The 20,483-nt window shown below is 45.7% G+C and overlaps 1 protein-coding gene across 1 annotated transcript in view; it reads right to left on the bottom strand.

Moving 5' to 3' along the window:
- Positions 1-17,428, bottom strand: part of TNFRSF11B (TNF receptor superfamily member 11b) — a 61,499-nt gene extending 44,071 nt beyond the window's left edge. Inside the window, exon 1 of the mRNA XM_085605061.1 lies at positions 17,216-17,428. Within this exon, the coding sequence (XP_085461187.1) occupies positions 17,216-17,245 (30 nt within the window). The 5' untranslated portion in view covers positions 17,246-17,428. The remainder of the gene's footprint in view (positions 1-17,215) is intronic.
- Positions 17,429-20,483: the final 3,055 nt, after the last annotated feature.

Here is a 20,483-nt window from a genome sequence, read left to right as displayed (position 1 = left end):
TGGTAAATGAGCAGGCACAGGCCTAAATTGTTACTTTGTGAGATGCAGGGGGAGGGAGTGGGATAAATGCTTTCTGTATGGTTTTGTGGTCTTGGACAGGAGGTGAAATGTTCACTCGTTGGTCTACAGAGAGGAGTAAACAGTGAACCCAGCTTGTATATTTGGTCAGGGAACTTGCTCGGTTTGTGCAACGTTTACTTTCGAGTGATCTCACTGTGTATTTTCCCTCCTGGTCTTACTGAATACTTTCCTAGTCTGGCCATTCAAAGAATCTCATTCTTTTTTTTCATATTTCCAGTGTTTACACCTGTGAGTTTCACATCAGTTGAAGAAAGTGTCTGGGTTTGTGGAAATTCACCCACGTTCGCTTAATGCTTCAGACTCTGATGAATGTTTTATCTGGAGAGGGTGAGGTGTTTGGCTGCTGAGAGCCCTCCTGAGACCAACACACTTTGTGATGTTCATTATAATAGAAAACAGAAAAAACATTCATAAACCTTAGGAAAAGTAAGAAAGGTGGATTGACAGAATTAAAAGTCAGAATCCAACCAAACTTTGACATTTTTAGACTTCATTGGAGGATTATCGGAAAACGTGAGCATGTCACGCTACCTACATGTAAACTGCGTTCAAACTTTTATAGATGCCAACATGCAATTAGAACTTCCTAAACCTGATTACTATTTTTGTTGAGTCCGATATGGTTAACCCATATTTTCCTTTTGTATTTTTAACAGTATCTCAAGAGTTGAATTCTCCAATATTTATAAGCTTTTTTTTTACACTGGAAGACAGTAATCTACATTACTAAAAACCCACACTTGGAGAAGCCAGTGCCTGTCCCATAGCGTCCTCTAGAACACATTCTACAGCAAGTCTCACAGGCTACATCCAGGAGCTCATAACTCACTTATCCTCCTAGAAGGGTTGTGGGTTTGCTTCTGTATCAGGTCAAATTTCAGGGAATCTTGATAACAAAAAGCACATACATGTTCGACTCCACGATGACGATGAAATATGCACCTCCCACACCTAGGGTCGTCGTTTTGGCTGTAGTTGGTATCAGTCTGTATCACATTTTACTTTTCCAAGAAGATCCTGCCAATGATGATCCACTGTAGGAGCTCAGCTGTTGCAAATTGCAATCAGCAAGTGGAAGTTTAGGGGCCGAGACCAAACAGCAAACCATAAGTAGGCCTGGTAGAAAACAAATGTATACCAAACCCCGTCCGCCCCCAACACACACACTGCACTGTGTACGGTGGGTTGGAGCCTAAGGTGTTCTCCTAAGACATAAAAAGTTTGAAAGAATTGAATCACATTATTTCAAACATATTGACTAGAAAGACAAAGGTTTCATCTGCAGTTCTGGAAGGGGAAATAATCAAATATTCCATAACTTCAAAATGTGCGATGGTACCCAGGAGCAGTATTTATCCATAGCAGCAAATCCTGCAAATGCCCCTGAGATACTTGTAGATCTGATATAAAATACTGGGAGCTTGATTCACAAAAAAAGGAATTCATAAATGTCCACCTGCAGCTTTACTCCCTTACATGAGTGTAAATATTCGAATTTAGAGAATGCACAAATATTTCCATGGTACTCTGGGTACTTGCAACAGTCACCTGTCTCCAGGAGCCCTCCTGGAATATTTTGGGGAATTATCACTTGCATCACCTCAAAGGGCTTTCCACATGTGCAATTCTACCTAGTGTATAAGAGCACATGTGAAAGCCGGTCGCATTTGGGCAATTGCATTTTTATCTATTTTCTTCCACTTGCATAAATTAACTATTTCCAATTTTAGTGGTGTTCCGAGCCCATTTCGAAAATGTGAAAGGGACTTAGCATAAAAATGTAGGACTTCATACGCAAGGTAAAACTGAAAATACATGAGTATTCCTCAGATATACTAAGTTGCTAACAATTATACTAATAAAAGTGATGACAGAGTTGTCAGCCTGCCCATGGTGCTGTTCAAATTTGCCACATTTCTGATCAAGGTGCTAGTTTCTCTATGGTGATCACAGTTTCCATATAGCCTCTTTATGTAAAGCGTACATACCTGCAATAGTTTCTGTTATACACCTGCATGTTATGTTATGTTAACTTGTAGAGTACAGCTTATCACCCAGGCCTGAGGGGGAGGAGGTGATCATTCCTGTTTCATCTGGAAGAGCCATGTCTTAAGGTTCCTTCGGAACTCCATGAGGGAGGGAGAGGTGTTTCGGGAGGTCGTTCCAGGTCTTGGCTGCGAGGTATGAGAAAGAGTTTCCTCCGCATCTGGGCTTTTTGATGCAAGGGAGTTGTAGTCTTGCCTTGGACACAGATCGAAGTTGTCTGGTGGGTTGGTAGAAGTTGAGGCAGTGGTTCACATAAGCTGGATCGGTTTTGTGGAGAGCTTTGTAGGCGTGGGTGAGTAGCTTGAACTTACATCTTTCCTGGACAGGGAGCCACCACCGACTGGCCGTCGCCTACAATGGTGGCGGTGCCGGCCAGGCACCGCTGTAAGCATTACGATGTTCCTTTCTGCCGGCCCTTTCATGGCAGTGAACCCGCCATGAAAAGGCAGGCAGAAAGGGACATTTGGGGCCCGTAGTGGGCCCCCTTGGCCCCATTGGCTTCAGTTTTGGTTTTTGGGGGCTCCCTACGGTGCCCTCTACATATCCCTGCACCATGTGGCGGGCACCGCATGGTGCATGCCACATAGTGCAGGGATATGTACAGGGTGCATTCTATGCATTGTGGTGAGTGCTGCAGCCAGTAGCACCCGTCGCAATGCAAAGAATACATGGTGCGACCGCCTTGCAGGCGGTTGCATCATAATCCCCATGGCAGGACTGCTGACGGCTCATCGGTCGGTCCCATTTCCGATAGGGTATGACATTCGCCCGGCATCCTAATTGGGATCTGAATGTCCTACATAGAAAATAGGAGCACAGAAGATCCAGTATTGAGCACCATCTAGCAGATTAAGCATTCTCGGCTGCCTCATCAGGGATGAAGATGGCAGTTCTGCTTAAAAATTGATAACAAAATGCTTTTTACATGATCACGGGGACTTAAAAAAGGCAGGCCTGGTGAAAAGTGGCATCTCTGCCCCCCCCCCCCCCCCTTCTAAGGGGCCTGTTCCCTGATACTACCTCCTATTTTTAAGCACAGGCTTCCTCTTAAACAATAGCAGGATCATATGCAGAACAGTTGCCTAGCAAGCATTAACAAAGCCAGGAGGCAAAGCCTCTTACAGTGAACAGGTTGAGTGGGGTGAGCATGAAGATGGCTGTGGGTCAAGTTGGGAATAACTTTGTGCACAAAGAGAGTATTGATATTTGTTGGTAGACTAAACAGAGCAGGCAAAGAGTCGAATTCCCACAAGGTGCCATCGCCCTGTTACCATTGTGAAAAGGTGCACAATTCCCTGCTGCCTGGGTGAGCAGCATGGTGCACACTGATAGGAAGTGTGGCGTGCTCTCTGTTGTTCTCAGGTGTGCGGCTGTGCGTTGTATGGAACAGACACAGCACCACTGAAATAGTCTGCCATCCTTATAATACAGTGCATCTGTCACGTCATTGCTGCTAAACCTTTAATCAGATACACCATGCCTTATTACCAGCACTGCGGTAATGGAACAGTATGGCCGCCCCCCTGTATGGCTGCCAGATGTTTCATGTTCTCGGCAGGGGTGCCATACTTTTAATTCACTTCTTAGCAAGCCCTGCCCAAACGTAATGGAGCAATTAGTAGAACTGCTATAGTTCAATGGGGCAGTGTCTGTACTTCTCTTCAGAGCTGTTATGTCTTTAATTAAACATTTAGGACAGGTACATCGATTCTCAGCAGAACTGGTAAGTTTAATTGATATTTCCAGAAATTCTAAGCATGGCTGCGGTACGTCTGTCTGGACAATAACTTATATGTTTGCAAACTCAGTAAAAAAGAATATTTGAATGAGTGTGCAGTCTGACCTCTCTCTTCGTACTTCTAGGCGCATCTGCTTGAATAGTAATATGGTCGACACAAATTAACATACGTGCAAGCTTTTCTCGTGCACAGAACATGTACAACACACGCAGCAACTGTACAGACGACCCTCACACACCGCACAGGTACATCAAGATCATGAGCAGTGCACATTGTTTGCATGCACAGAATTAGTGTATCACAGGCACCAACGGTGCTATATGTTTTCATGCACAGAATAAGTGTATCACAGGAACCAGCGATGCACGTTGTTTGCATGCACAGAATTAGTGTATCACAGGCACCAGCGGTGCACATTGTTTGCATGCACAGAACAGGTGTATCACAGGAACAGCGATGCACGTTGTTTGAATGCACAGAATTAGTGAATCAGAGGCACCAGCGGTGCACGTTGTTTGCATGCACAGAACAGGCGTATCATAGGCACCAGCGATGCACGTTGTTTGCATGCACAGAATTAGTGTATCACAGGCACCAGCGGTGCACGTTGTTTGCATGCACAGAACAGGTGTATCACAGGCACTAGCGTTGCACGTTGTTTTCATGCACAGAATAAGTGTATCACAGGAACCAGCGATGCACGTTGTTTGCATGCACAGAATGAGTGTATCACAGGCACCTTCAGTGCTAGATGTTTTCATGCACAGAATTAGTGTATCACAGGCACCAGCGGTGCACGTTGTTGGCATGCACAGAACAGGTGTATCACAGGCACCAGCAATGCACATTGTTTGCATGCTCAGAATTAGTGTATCACAGGCACTAGCAGTGCACGTTGTTTGCATGGACTGAACAGGTGTATCACAGGCACCAGTGATGCACGTTGTTTGCATGCACAGAATTAGTGTATCACAGGCACCAGCGGTGCACGTTGTTTGCATGCACAGAACAGGTGTATCACAGGCACCAGCGGTGCATGTAGTTTGCATGCACAGAACAGGTGTATCACAGGCACCAGAGGTGCACGTTCATTGCATGCACAGAATAGGTATATTACAGGCACCAGCGGTGCTAGATGTTTTCATGCACAGAATAAGTGTATCACAGGCACCAGCGGTGCACGTTGTTTGCATGCACAGATTGAGTGTATCACAGGCACCAGCGGTGCACGTTGTTTGCATGCACAGATTGAGTGTATCACTGGCACTAGCGATGCACGTTGTTTGCATGCACAGAATTAGTGTATCACAGGCACCAGCGGTGCACGTTGTTTGCATGCACAGAACAGGTGTATCACAGGCACCTTCGGTGCTAAATGTTTTCATGCACAGAATTAGTGTATCACAGGCTCCAGCGGTGCAAATTGTTTGCATGCACAGAACAGGTGTACCACAGGAACCAGCGATGCACGTTGTTTGCATGCACAGAATTAGTGTATCACGGGCACCAGCGGTGCACGTTGTTTGCATGCACAGAACAGGTGTATCACAGGCACCAGCGATGCACGTTGTTTTCATGCACAGAATAAGTGTATCACAGGAACCAGCAATGCACGTTGTTTGCATGCACAGAATTAGTGTATCACAGGCACCAGCAGTGCACGTTGTTTGCATGCACAGAACAAGTGTATCACAGGCACTAGCGGTGCACGTTGTTTTCATGCACAGAATAAGTGTATCACAGGAACCAGCGATGCACGTAGTTTGCATGCACAGAATGAGTGTATCACAGGCATCTTCGGTGCTAGATGTTTTCATGCACAGAATTAGTGTATCACAGGCACCAGCGGTGCACATTGTTTGCATGCACAGAACAGGTGTATCATAGGCACCAGTGAAACACGTTATTTGCATGCACAGAATTAGGGTATCACAGGCACCAGTGGTGCATGTAGTTTGCATGCACAGAACAGGTGTATCACAGGCACCAGAGGTGCACATTCATTGCATGCACAGAATAGGTATATTACAGGCACCAGCGGTGCACGTTGTTTGCATGCACAGAATGAGTGTATCACAGGCACTAGCAGTGCACGTTGTTTTCTTGCACAGAATAAGTGTATCACAGGCATCATTGATGCACGGTGATTGAAATCACAGAATTGGTGTATCAGGATGCGCACCCGTTATTTCTTTCATTCCGATTTCCTTACACATGACCAGACCGCGACATGCACCCGTCATTCTCGCCCTCCCTCTTATATCTACTTCCATGTCCCGTGCTAATGCTTTCATATATCACATTTGGATTACAACGGTTCACACGTATTCTATTTTCTCACAGATCCATCGAGTGCTGGGCCTTATCAAGGAGGCCCACGCAGACACATTAATTTGTGCTTGTCTGATGCTACATTTGCCACGACTTCACGCTATGGTTAGAGCTCGCGCATAGCTCTCACAGAACATCAGGGGGATCTTAGAACCCTTTCCCCCAATCTTCATCCATCATTCTATGGTATGTACCTGCTATTTGCACCATAGTCACGTTCTTTTCTGTTTCAAATCATGATATCTGGTGCCTCTTCGGACTGTCAGTATAGCCGGATGTTTTTCTTTCTACAAGGTCAAGGGATCCACATGGTCAGTGTCCATGTGCCCTTTCAGATTGCTCCGGAAACCCGGCTGGGATTGTCCAGGACAGGCTTAAGGCCCCACATACGATATACTCATGCTAAGAATGATTCTCACACATGCCATATATTGTTTTTGGGAAGGCTTTTCTTACATTGGAACATGACCTGACTAAGGGCCATTCGCTGCACCGAAGCCGGGAGCAACACGTCAGTTCCACCCAACAAGGCAGCTAACCTGTAGTCACACAGTGCGTTTCTAGCCTTGGCAATGATGTCGTTACACACGTCTAGGCAGATCGCTTTTAACTACATGTAGAAACACATGACCATCACATATATGTTTTGACATGTTCTTATATGTAATATATCAGCTTGTCTCTTAGCGTCTGTGTTTAACAACACAACTTATGTTCGCACATTGTGATGATGTTTTTATGCTCTCCGGTCATTACTTTGTCTTGCTACTCACCCCTACTCCCCCCTGCTCCCTCCCGCCCCCCTACCCTTCTACCTCCATGATTGATACTCTCCACATGTCACACATCATTTTCCTTCCTCACATCTATTTGTCACAATAGTCCTGTGTCAAGCACTTTACATTGTGTGTCTGTATATATATGTGTTTTATATTGCAATTTACAGCCCTGAAGAAGTTCATTGTATATGAACGAAACGCGTTGGCTGGTATCTTTTACTGTTGGATGCTTATGAAAAATAAAGGATTTACTGAGACAATATAACAAGACTAAATGACTTATTGAAAGCCAACTTTTGACCGAAGTAGTGCACCACTCCAATCTTTTAATTTGTTCTCCCCTAGCAACGGTCACCCAACGACGGCAGGTGCTGGAGTTGCATGTGCACACTCATCTGGACATAGTGTTGATAAAATTACAAAGGGAACACAGCAGGGAGTGCGGTCATCATGTCCGCTGTTGTCCGCAACTGTTCTCAGGACAAGCAGTGCATGTTGTTCGCATGCACAGAATTGGTGTATCGCAGGCACCAATGGTGCACGTTGTTCGCAAGCACAGAATAAGCATATCACTGGCACCAGCAATGCACGTTGTTCGAATGCACAGAATAGGTTTATCACAGGTACCAGCATTGCACATAGGTGTATCACAGGCATCAGGAGAGCATGTTGTTTGCATATACAGAATATGTGTATCACAGGTACCAGCAGGGCACGCTGTTTGCATACAATACATGTATCACAGGTACCAGCACTGCACGTTGTTTGCATACAATAGGTGTATCAGAGGTACCAGCATTGCACATTGTTTGCATACAATAGGTGCATCACAGGTACCAGCATTGCATGCTGTTTGCATGCAATAGGTGCATCACAGGTACCAGCATTGCACGCTGTTTGCATACAATAGGTGCATCACAGGTACCAGCATTGCACGCTGTTTGCATACAATAGGTGCATCACAGGTACCAGCACTGCACGCTGTTTGCATACAATAGGTGCATCACAGGTACCAGCATTGCATGCTGTTTGCATGCAATAGGTGCATCACAGGTACCAGCATTGCACACTGTTTGCATACAATAGGTGCATCACAGGTACCAGCATTGCACGCTGTTTCCATACAATAGGTGTATCAGAGGTACCAGCATTGCATGTTGTTTGCATACAATAGGTGCATCACAGGTATCAGCATTGCATGCTATTTGCATACAATATGTGTATCACGGGTACCAGCAGGGCACGCTGTTTGCATACAATACATGTATCAAAGGTACCAGCACAGCACACTGTTTGCATACAATAGGTGTATCAGAGGTACCAGCATTGCACTCTGTTTGCATACAATAGGTTCATCACAGGTAAAAGCATTGCACACTATTTGCATACAATAGGTGCATCACAGGTACCAGCATTGCACGCTGTTTGCATACAATAGGTGCATCACAGGTACCAGCATTGCACGCTGTTTGCATACAATAGATGCGTCACAAGTACCAGCACTGCACGCTGTTTGCATACAATAGGTGTATCACAGGTACCAGCACTGCACGTTGTTTGCATACAATAGGTGCATCACAGGTACCAGCATTGCACACTATTTGCATACAATAGGTGCATCACAGGTACCAGCATTGCACGCTGTTTGCATACAATAGGTGCATCACAGGTACCAGCATTGCGCGCTGTTTGCATACAATAGATGCGTCACAAGTACCAGCTTTGCACGCTGTTTGCATACAATAGGTGTATCACAGGTACCAGCATTGCACGTTGTTTGTATACAATAGGTGTATCACAGGTACCAGCATTGTGCAGTTTGCATACAATAGGTGCATCACAGGTACCAGCATTGTGCAGTTTGCATACAATAGGTGCATCACAGGTACCAGCATTGCACGCTGTTTGCATACAATAGATGCGTCACAAGTACCAGCACTGCACGCTGTTTGCATACAATAGGTGTATCACAGGTACCAGCACTGCACGTTGTTTGCATACAATAGGTGCATCACAGGTACCAGCATTGCACGTTGTTTGCATACAATAGGTTCATCACAGGTAAAAGCATTGCACACTATTTGCATACAATAGGTGCATCACAGGTACCAGCATTGCACGCTGTTTGCATACAATAGGTGCATCACAGGTACCAGCATTGCGCGCTGTTTGCATACAATAGATGCGTCACAAGTACCAGCACTTCACGCTGTTTGCATACAATAGATGCGTCACAAGTACCAGCACTGCACGCTGTTTGCATACAATAGGTGTATCACAGGTACCAGCATTGCACGTTGTTTGTATACAATAGGTGCATCACAGGTACCAGCATTGTGCAGTTTGCATACAATAGGTGCATCACAGGTACCAGCATTGTGCAGTTTGCATACAATAGGTGCATCACAGGTACCAGCATTGCACGTTGTTTGCATACAATAGGTGTATCACAGGTACCAGTATTGCACGTTGTTTGCATACAATAGGTGCATCACAGGTACCAGCATTGCACACTGTTTGCATACAATAGGTGCATCACAGGTACCAGCATTGCACACTGTTTGCATACAATAGGTGCATCACAGGTACCAGCATTGCACGTTGTTTGCATACAATAGGTGCATCACAGGTACCAGCATTGCACACTGTTTGCATACAATAGGTGCATCACAGGTACCAGCATTGCACGTTGTTTGCATACAATAGGTGCATCACAGGTACCAGCATTGCACGTTGTTTGCATACAATAGGTGCATCAAAGGTACCAGCATTGCACACTGTTTGCATACAATAGGTGCATCACAGGTACCAGCATTGCACGTTGTTTGCATACAATAGGTGTATAAGAGGTACCAGCATTGCACACTGATTGCATACAATAGGTGTACCACAGGCACCAGCACTGCACGTTGTTTGCATACAATAGGTGTATAAGAGGTACCAGCATTGCACGTTGTTTGCATACAATAGGTGTATAAGAGGAACCAGCATTGCACGTTGTTTGCATACAATAGGTATATAAGACGTACCAGCATTGCACGTTGTTTGCATACAATAGGTGCATCACAGGTACCAGCATTGCACACTGTTTGCATACAATAGGTGCATCACAGGTACCAGCATTGCACACTGTTTGCATACAATAGGTGCATCACAGGTACCAGCATTGCACGTTGTTTGCATACAATAGGTGTATAAGAGGTACCAGCATTGCACACTGATTGCATACAATAGGTGCATCACAGGTACCAGCATTGCACGTTGTTTGCATACAATAGGTGTATAAGAGGAACCAGCATTGCACATTGTTTGCATACAATAGGTGCATCACAGGTACCAGCACTGCACGTTGTTTGCATACAATAGGTGTATAAGAGGTACCAGCATTGCACGTTGTTTGCATACAATAGGTGTATAAGAGGAACCAGCATTGCACGTTGTTTGCATACAATAGGTATATAAGACGTACCAGCATTGCACGTTGTTTGCATACAATAGGTATATAAGACATACCAGCATTGCACGTTGTTTGCATACAATAGGTGTATCACAGGTACCAGCATTGCACGTTGTTTGCATACAATAGGTATATAAGACGTACCAGCATTGCACGTTGTTTGCATACAATTGGTGTATAAGAGGTACTAGCGTTGCACATTGTTTGCATACAATAGGTGCATCACAGGTACCAGCACTGCACGTTGTTTGCATACAATAGGTGTATCACAGGTACCAGCATTGCACGTTGTTTGTATACAATAGGTGTATCACAGGTACCAGCATTGTGCAGTTTGCATACAATAGGTGCATCACAGGTACCAGCATTGTGCAGTTTGCATACAATAGGTGCATCACAGGTACCAGCATTGCACGTTGTTTGCATACAATAGGTGTATCACAGGTACCAGTATTGCACGTTGTTTGCATACAATAGGTGCATCACAGGTACCAGCATTGCACACTGTTTGCATACAATAGGTGCATCACAGGTACCAGCATTGCACACTGTTTGCATACAATAGGTGCATCACAGGTACCAGCATTGCACGTTGTTTGCATACAATAGGTGTATAAGAGGAGCCAGCATTGCACGTTGTTTGCATACAATAGGTGTATAATAGGTACCAGCATTGCACACTGATTGCATACAATAGGTGTATAAGAGGTACCAGCATTTCACGTTGTTTGCATACAATAGGTGTATAAGAGGAACCAGCATTGCACGTTGTTTGCATACAATAGGTGTATAAGAGGTACCAGCACTGCACGTTGTTTGCATACAATAGGTGTATCACAGGTACCAGCATTGCACACTGTTTGCATACAATAGGTGCATCACAGGTACCAGCATTGCACGTTGTTTGCATACAATAGGTGTATAAGAGGAACCAGCATTGCACGTTGTTTGCATACAATAGGTGTATAAGAGGTACCAGCTTTGCACGATGTTTGCATACAATAGGTGCATCACAGGTACCAGCACTGCACGTTGTTTGCATACAATAGGTGTATAAGAGGAACCAGCATTGCACGTTGTTTGCATACAATAGGTGTATAAGAGGAACCAGCATTGCACGTTGTTTGCATACAATAGGTGTATAAGAGGTACCAGCTTTGCACGATGTTTGCATACAATAGGTGTATCACAGGTACCAGCATTGCACACTGTTTGCATACAATAGGTGCATCACAGGTACCAACATTGCACGTTGTTTGCATACAATAGGTGTATAAGAGGAACCAGCATTGCACGTTGTTTGCATACAATAGGTGTATAAGAGGTACCAGCTTTGCACGATGTTTGCATACAATAGGTGTATCACAGGCACCAGTACTGCACACTGTTTGCATACAATAGGTGCATCACAGGTACCAGCACTGCACGTTGTTTGCATACAATAGGTGTATAAGAGGTACCAGCATTGCACGTTGTTTGCATACAATAGGTGTATAAGAGGAACCAGCATTGCACGTTGTTTGCATACAATAGGTGTATAAGAGGTACCAGCTTTGCACGATGTTTGCATACAATAGGTGTATCACAGGTACCAGCATTGCACACTGTTTGCATACAATAGGTGCATCACAGGTACCAGCATTGCACGTTGTTTGCATACAATAGGTGTATAAGAGGAACCAGCATTGCACGTTGTTTGCATACAATAGGTGTATAAGAGGTACCAGCTTTGCACGATGTTTGCATACAATAGGTGTATCACAGGTACCAGCATTGCACACTGTTTGCATACAATAGGTGCATCACAGGTACCAGCATTGCACGTTGTTTGCATACAATAGGTGTATAAGAGGAACCAGCATTGCACGTTGTTTGCATACAATAGGTGTATAAGAGGTACCAGCTTTGCACGATGTTTGCATACAATAGGTGTATCACAGGTACCAGCATTGCACACTGTTTGCATACAATAGGTGTATCACAGGTACCAGCACTGCACGTTGTTTGCATACAATAGGTGCATCACAGGTACCAGCATTGCACGTTGTTTGCATACAATAGGTGTATAAGAGGAACCAGCATTGCACGTTGTTTGCATACAATAGGTGTATAAGAGGTACCAGCTTTGCACGATGTTTGCATACAATAGGTGCATCACAGGTACCAGCACTGCACGTTGTTTGCATACAATAGGTGTATAAGAGGAACCAGCATTGCACGTTGTTTGCATACAATAGGTGTATAAGAGGAACCAGCATTGCACGTTGTTTGCATACAATAGGTGTATAAGAGGTACCAGCTTTGCACGATGTTTGCATACAATAGGTGCATCACAGGTACCAGCACTGCACGTTGTTTGCATACAATAGGTGTATAAGAGGAACCAGCATTGCACGTTGTTTGCATACAATAGGTGTATAAGAGGTACCAGCATTGCACGTTGTTTGCATACAATAGGTGTATAAGAGGAACCAGCATTGCACGTTGTTTGCATACAATAGGTGTATAAGAGGTACCAGCTTTGCACGATGTTTGCATACAATAGGTGCATCACAGGTACCAGCACTGCACGTTGTTTGCATACAATAGGTGTATAAGAGGAACCAGCATTGCACGTTGTTTGCATACAATAGGTGTATAAGAGGTACCAGCATTGCACGTTGTTTGCATACAATAGGTGTATAAGAGGAACCAGCATTGCACGTTGTTTGCATACAATAGGTGTATAAGAGGTACCAGCTTTGCACGATGTTTGCATACAATAGGTGTATAAGAGGTACCAGCTTTGCACGATGTTTGCATACAATAGGTGTATCACAGGCACCAGTACTGCACATTGTTTGCATATACAGAATAGGTGTATCACAGGTACCAGCACTGCACGTTGTTTGCATACAATAGGTGTATCACAGGTACCAGCATTGCACGTTGTTTGCATACAATTGGTGTATAAGAGGTACTAGCGTTGCACGTTGTTAGCATACAATAGGTGTATCACAGGTACCAGCATTGCACGTTGTTTGCATACAATAGGTGTATCACAGGCACCAGTACTGCACATTGTTTGCATATACAGAATAGGTGTATCGCAGGGAGCATCAGTGCATGCTGTTTGCATACATGGAATAGGTATAGCGGATGTACCAACAGTGCACGTTATTTGCATGCGTAGAACAGATACATCACAGGCACCAGCAGTGCATGCTGTGCTCAAATACTGCAGCACAGGCAGATTTCCAGTTTCACGCCCAACACGTATAGCAGAAGCAGTGCAAGCTTCACCAACACAAAGAAAAGAAGCAACACAGGCAGCAGATGTTCAAGCTTCCCTCACACACAAAGAACTGGCAGCAGCTGTGCAGGCTCCTCCCTGCACACACAAAGAGCAAAGAAGGCAGAGGCATCAGACAGGCAAGACGGATACAGCAAGGGCAGTAGCACAGACCAAAGCTCTCCATGCCTATGGGGAAGTAGAGGAGTGATAAGGGAGATGGAGGGACAGCGAGAGACAGAGGAGAGAGAGGAACTCCCAGGAGGCAGGGCTAGGGAGAATCGCAGAACTCCACACTCTGCATAGCCTGGTAGGCCACACCCTATAAGGACCCTGCGCGCGCAGCTGCGAGGCCTGGAAACAGAAGGCGTCTGAAATAGGAAGAGGCTCTCTACGCAGATGAAGGCCATTGAGTCGTGACCAACCACAACCCAAAATTCCAGCACCAGCAGAACCCTAATACACACTCAAAAGCAGACATGCATGCTGTGTGCCAAGGGACCCATCAAGAACTGTGGCCAGGCTTACCTCGCCCAGGAGCCAGTCTCACCTGCTCATCTCCCCTCGGTGCCAAGCACCATTTTCTGCTGCTGCTTCTCTCCCAGCAGGTACCCAGCCATGGTGCTGAGGGCGGGTGTCAAACGGAAGTGCGGTAGGGATTGGCAGGTCGCTCCTAATTCATGTAAACTGGACTGTCACCAGCACTGTCAGTCATATGCTCAGAGAAAATTGGTACACGCGTGTTGTAGTGCGTGTGCGTGGCCTCAGCATATATAAAGCCACCCCGCCTCTGACCACCACCCAAGCCCGGGTCTCTAAAGCACTGGTACCCCTGAGACAGGGCCCATTGCACTGCCTGCAACCCCTGGTAGCAGCTGGCTGGGAGTGATAACTGTCAGTGCAGCCCCCCCTGCATCCCATGACCAGGGATTTACCCCTTACTCCAATGGCTCTGCCATGGTCAGGCACATAGCAGACAGCGTCCTGATCTCCTCCGCGATGACCCCCAATAAGGGCCGCCATTACTAACTGATAAACACCTCAAAACAGAGGATTCTACTCCTCTCCTTTATAGTACTGGGCTCTCGTGCAGTGTTAGACCGTAACAAGGTATGTCAGTCAGGGGCTGGGAGCGAGCGAGCACTGGGGGAAGGAAGTACCGCGGGATCCCTCTTTGTGCTTAACACATTTGGTAGTTTTCACTGCTATAAAATGGAGTCGCTACTGACGTGAAATATGTCAGCGACAATTCAGATTGACATAGGGCCTGATTTACAGTTTGGCGGGCGGGTACCAGGACATGACGCCCTTGTAAGAAGGTGAGCGGGATATCAGTCACGTTTGTGACTGAGTACCCTGCAGAGACGTTTCAAGGCATGGGCAAAGTGGCCTCTGGCCCAGGGCCCCAGCCCTTCAGGTGACCATGGGTACAGCCACCTCTGTTCTGCAAAACATACTGCCCTGGTGACCTTGAATAATTCTTAAACAGATTGTTTCCAATATTTTTTTCCTTTAACTTATTTTAATGTGGGTGATGTGTGAGAATCTATTACAGACAGTTTGCAGATAAATGTATCGTTTGTTTCATCTTTTAGATCAAAACAGGACCGCACATATTCATGTCACAGATTATTTGTAGTGATATTAGTGAGCTGCTGCTGTGGTACAATATTGAAAACACACGTCACCAACCCTGAATATTAGATGGAAACACATTTACAATTTGGAAGAGTGTGGCAGTGCAGTGCCAGTCACCTGGCCAAAATGGGCATGACAGAGCTGAAACTGGATCATAAATCCAAAGCTGTTCTGAACAGGGGCACCGAAAATGCGTTTAGCCCGGGGCCCCCAAAATCCTTAAAATGTCCTTGAGTACCTCTCTGCCAAACTCTAACCCAGGACAACTTTAGACGTCATCTGACGCTCACTGGCCAATGTAGTATGCAATTGTAAACACAGGCAACAAGTGCAGTGCACTAAATAACACTGGCATTAAATTAACCTTTACTTTTCTTAAATCTAACAATCGGAAATTGATCTTGAACGTTCATAGATGAGAATATAAACGCCGTCTTCAAGCGCTGGGCCTTATGAGGACGAAGACATTGGTGCGTTGTGTCTATGGAGAAAGGCACAAGCTGCCCTTACTGCTGAGGCTACTGATTTCCAGCCATGTGACAATGGCTGCTCCCAGGAAGTGCAAGAGGTACACACACCCACCTGTGCACTGCTGTGCCTCCTTTTCACCTGTCCCACCTTTCTCAATGTCACAATAATAATAAATGGAGCTTTTTGTTTAGCACTTGCTACCACAGTTTTGACCATTTTGTAGCACTATACGGAACAGATATTATTGTAATCCACCTCCCCTGTCCACAAATTATGAACATCAGAAGGATGAATGGCTGAGCCTGGCCTCTAGGGAATCGAGTGTTTCACCTCAGGCTGCAGCTGCACACAGACTAGGTCACGCGTGTTTGGCACGGTGGCAAGGCACCTGTATGCAGCCATATAGGTCGTCTCGGACTAGACTAGGGTGACTAGATTTTGAGAACCAAAAACCGGGACATTTGGGGAAAATAGAAAAAGGACTACAATTTTTCATCCACTGAATGGCGCAGAATGACAGCTGTCATCAACATAGGATCACAGAAGATGCATTAAGAAAGTACATACAATGTAGTTTCTACAATCAAAATCATACCTATTAATTAAATTGCTTTCTTTTAACAGTTTCTAACTAGGAAAGCTTTAGAACACCCAAAAAAGTGCCTCTCGCTGTTTCAGTTAATGGTAACCCCTTCTAAAAACCGGGACATGAGACAAAATTGCCGAAATCTGCCCAGACACCTGGTGAAAAACGGGGACTGTCCGGGAAAATCCGGGACGTCTGGTCACCCTAACTAGACTAGACGGCACCCAACTGCCTCCAAGAAACGTGAGCTAATTGCAAACAGCAGGGTAGTAAAATCTATAATTGCTTCTGGCGTCATAAGAATCCAAGCTCCAGCCCCAAGGTTACCTTCTAGCCATCAAAAGAGCTCACTGATCATGGGCATCAATCACAGAAATCCGCGTCTAAGATACAAGTCGCTTAGTTGAATCCTTCAAGGGCAGTTCAGTCTCTCATCCTTCTCAAGTCGATACAATTAGTACCACTGAGATGGGCAAATAAACACCTGGTTCGTACAGTGCATCACATAAATGCGGTGATCATTTCTACCCGTAGTACTTTGAATAACATCGATATAAGATAATAATTTACAAAGAGCTCATGCGAAAAAAGAAATAAAAACACTGACCTGAAAATGCAAACATCACACCTGAAGCAGTAAGAGGGAACTTCCCTTTCAAAGAGCCGCAGCCAGGGCAGTGAGGAAGAGTTTACCTCAGTTTACTTCAGTCATACTTCAGTCATATTACTAAAGCACAGAGACGAGCAGAGGGTGTCACTCAGCAGCGGAGCCGGGAAGCTTTCCAGCTGCCTTAAGAATGAAAGCACAACACTCACCACAAGCGTGCAGCCGAGGAGCCGGTTCATTGTGGTCTGAAGGGAAACCTCTGGAGCTGGGAGCACAGGCACTCTCTGCTGGCAGGCTTCGAACGTCCCCCCAAATTACAGAGGGCAGGTTATATATAGCCCCGGAGCTGGGAGGCTTGGCTCGCTGCTTTTACTCACTCTTTCCCTTTCGTGATGAAACCTTTCAGGAACCTGTCAAATGTGAGGCGTCGAACCCTTTCAGGGCTGGAGCTGGAAGGGGCGCGCGCGCGTGGAGTCGCGCACGCGCAGGGACTCGAGGGAACAGCGCCAGCGCCTGGCATGCATGGCTCTGCTTCTCTCTGTCTAGCGCTGGCACCGCTGTGAGTGGGTTTCCAGAGTAGCCCGGAATCCTGGAAATGGGCATCAAGAACTATCTGGTAACCGAAAGAAGCGCGCGCTTTAGGAAAAGAGCTTCCTTTGAAAACAGGTTAATTTCCCAGCTGTATCCCACGCACCCTGAAAAGAACTGCCAGTTAAAAACACACACACCCCACAGCAACGTCTCTAAAGGTACTGACTGAAAAACCTCGTACAATATATTTACCACAGGAAGCGCCGTTCAAATGACATCAACACCCCTCGACCCCCTTGCAAACAACCCCAGGCCCCCTGCCCTATTTTATAAATGGAGAACAAACCTTGATTAAATTGGTAAAGAGTTATTAAATCGCGTGAGAAAAAGGAACAGGAAACAACTGTGTGAAAAACGCACAACTTATTCCTTCCATGGTTGGTTGAGATGTTACTGCACATTGCTTATGTATAGCATTGAGTTGTGTTGTGATTAAAGTACATTTTTCACCCAGGGTTTTGCAAAAAACAGTGGTTCAGCATTAAAAGAACGGCCAATGTTACCTTTTTCTTTCAATGCACTGCCATCACTGTGATTTTATCGTCTTTTGTCAATGAAATGACTAAAAATTCTTATGAAATATTTTTTTAAAATATTTTTCCACCTTCTGATGAAATGTTCACAAGCTGATGTATTATTAAGCTTTTTTAATCCTACAATAGAAGTGATATGAAATGGTTACTACGTGCACGTATGCTATGATTTTTAATAACTGTGGATTAATAATGAATAAACTAAAAGAGCACTTTTCTTTTTCTTGAAAGAAAAGCTGGGCGGGGCATTCACTTATTTTGTCTATTAGTGGTCTGCTTAGGTCCTAAATCTCTGCCCCACTCTCCCTTCCACAGACTGCCCACCCTTGCTCCCCTGAGAGTCAAGTAGTAGGGGTGTCATTGACCCAGTTTGCAGTTACAAAGTAGGACAGAGCCCAGAACACCAGAGGTAAAAGATCCAAGCCCCCATATCTGTGGCTGAGCAGGCCTTACTCTCCCCGACACCCCCACCCCAAACCGGGTCCGATGCTAGGTGTTTGATTAATCCAGGTTTGCAGGGGTATTATGCATCAGTGTTGTGAACGACGTGAGGTGTTGTGAAACTTCTGGTTCCATATTCTATTCTCTGTGGGGGTGCATTCTTCACCTGTCCGGTGCCCCTTATATGCACGGCCAATGCATGTTGAAGTGTGTCAATTAGTGAAAGACAGCCTTACCGGTTAAATTATATTCGGTCCGCCACTGTTCAAAGCTCGTCAGCCCTTCTGCTCTCTATTCATCATTTAACATAGAAATGCCAGTCAAGTCTCAGGTGATGTCAATTTTTGCAATTCTGTGAAGTCATCGCTACACCATAGAGGAGTAAATCTGGTCACTGTCTCTCCACCCCCGCTTGATAGTAGCATGATGCCCTGCTGTAATCACTGCTTCAGCATGTGCTGTTAAATGTGCACGCTGCCTGCTGATGTACAGAAATGCTAGATGTCCCGTCATCCCCAGGGCATGCATTATACTTTCCTTAATGATGTGTAAATGGCCAGTCATTAACTATCACCAGCTGGGATGCTCACAATGTGCCTGTAAGTCTGACAAGGTGACACCAACACAATCACCTCTACAAAGGCTTCCTAATATTATTCTTGGAGGGCTGTCATACCACAACAAAGTGTACTCACTGGTTTTAAATAACTCTCTTCTGACCAGGCGCGGATCGTCCATTGGGGCGTTGGGGCGTAGCCCCCCGCCCCCGCGCACCCGCCCGCACCCGCAGCTCCCTCGGTGTCTCTGAACTTAGTTTACTTAAGTTCAGAGACGCCGAGGGTGGGGAGAACTAACTGACAATGCATGTCAGTCAGCATGACGTCGGACCGTGGGCGGTCCGTCGTCATGTTGACTGACATGCATTGTCACAAGCCAGGGAAAGGCAGCACAAGTGCGCATGAGTGGGCATGGAGATTAATTTTTAGTCCGTGCCCAGTCATGCGTACTTGTGTTTTTACTGCCTTGCGCATGCCCATTAGGAGCCCCTCGGTCTCTTAATGGGCAGGCGGCGGGCGTAGCGTAAGCTGTGCCCTCAGCCAATCCTGGCGCTGCTGGCAGCGCCAGGATTGGCTGAGAGGGGTTGGCAGGCCCCTCCAGTACCGTTAGTGAAGGCGCCCAGGGGATCAGAGGTCTGAGAGGTGGCGTGGACCCGTGGACCGGCTGTGAGGTAAGTTTTAAAAAAAATATTTCATTACCCCCGTGCGCGAGCCCCCCCGCGAGCCGCGACTGCACGTGAGCCCCACAGCTCTGAACTCACATCTAAACTGACATCAACATCATGAGCTCTCCCTCTGACTGGTACTACTGCAGAGATGAGCATCATCTACCACTATGCCGGCCCACCACAACTCTGAGCTGCAGTGCTGCAGTCTTCAGTGGGTGTGATGGCACAGACTGCTGTTGAAGCAACAGCGGCAACCCGAGGCAACAGGCCAGACAAAGACCTGATAGATAGAGATTGGAGTTTTCCATAGTGCCTGTTTTGAATAAACGCACCATAAAGAAGTGGGGGTGGGTCATATGCCTGCTGCAAAGAATGAGTGCCATAATGTCACAGAAATGTATTTAATGTGATAGCTCAGTGGGTTACTGATTTTGTCGCAGAGATCCTTTTCTTACTTGTGGTTTGGCCGCTGTTGAATAATGTTCTTGCTGAAGAGAGATTGTAGTTTCATCTAGTGGCAGTTTTGAGTCACCATAAAGTAGCACAGATGCTTAATATGCCTGCAGCAAAGATCAGGTGCTTTGCAGCAGTTTAGCTATTCTTGTAGTTTCTCATTGCTCAAGTGGGTGTCATTTGTTATATTTATCTGTTTCATGGACTTAATTTCTTGATTTTGATTGCAAGAAA

Source organism: Triturus cristatus, chromosome 5_1 (assembly GCF_964204655.1).
Source record: "Triturus cristatus chromosome 5_1, aTriCri1.1, whole genome shotgun sequence".
NCBI lineage: Eukaryota > Metazoa > Chordata > Amphibia > Caudata > Salamandridae > Triturus > Triturus cristatus.
Note: the sequence above shows the minus strand (reverse complement) of the source record. Positions and strands in the feature narration are given on the sequence as shown.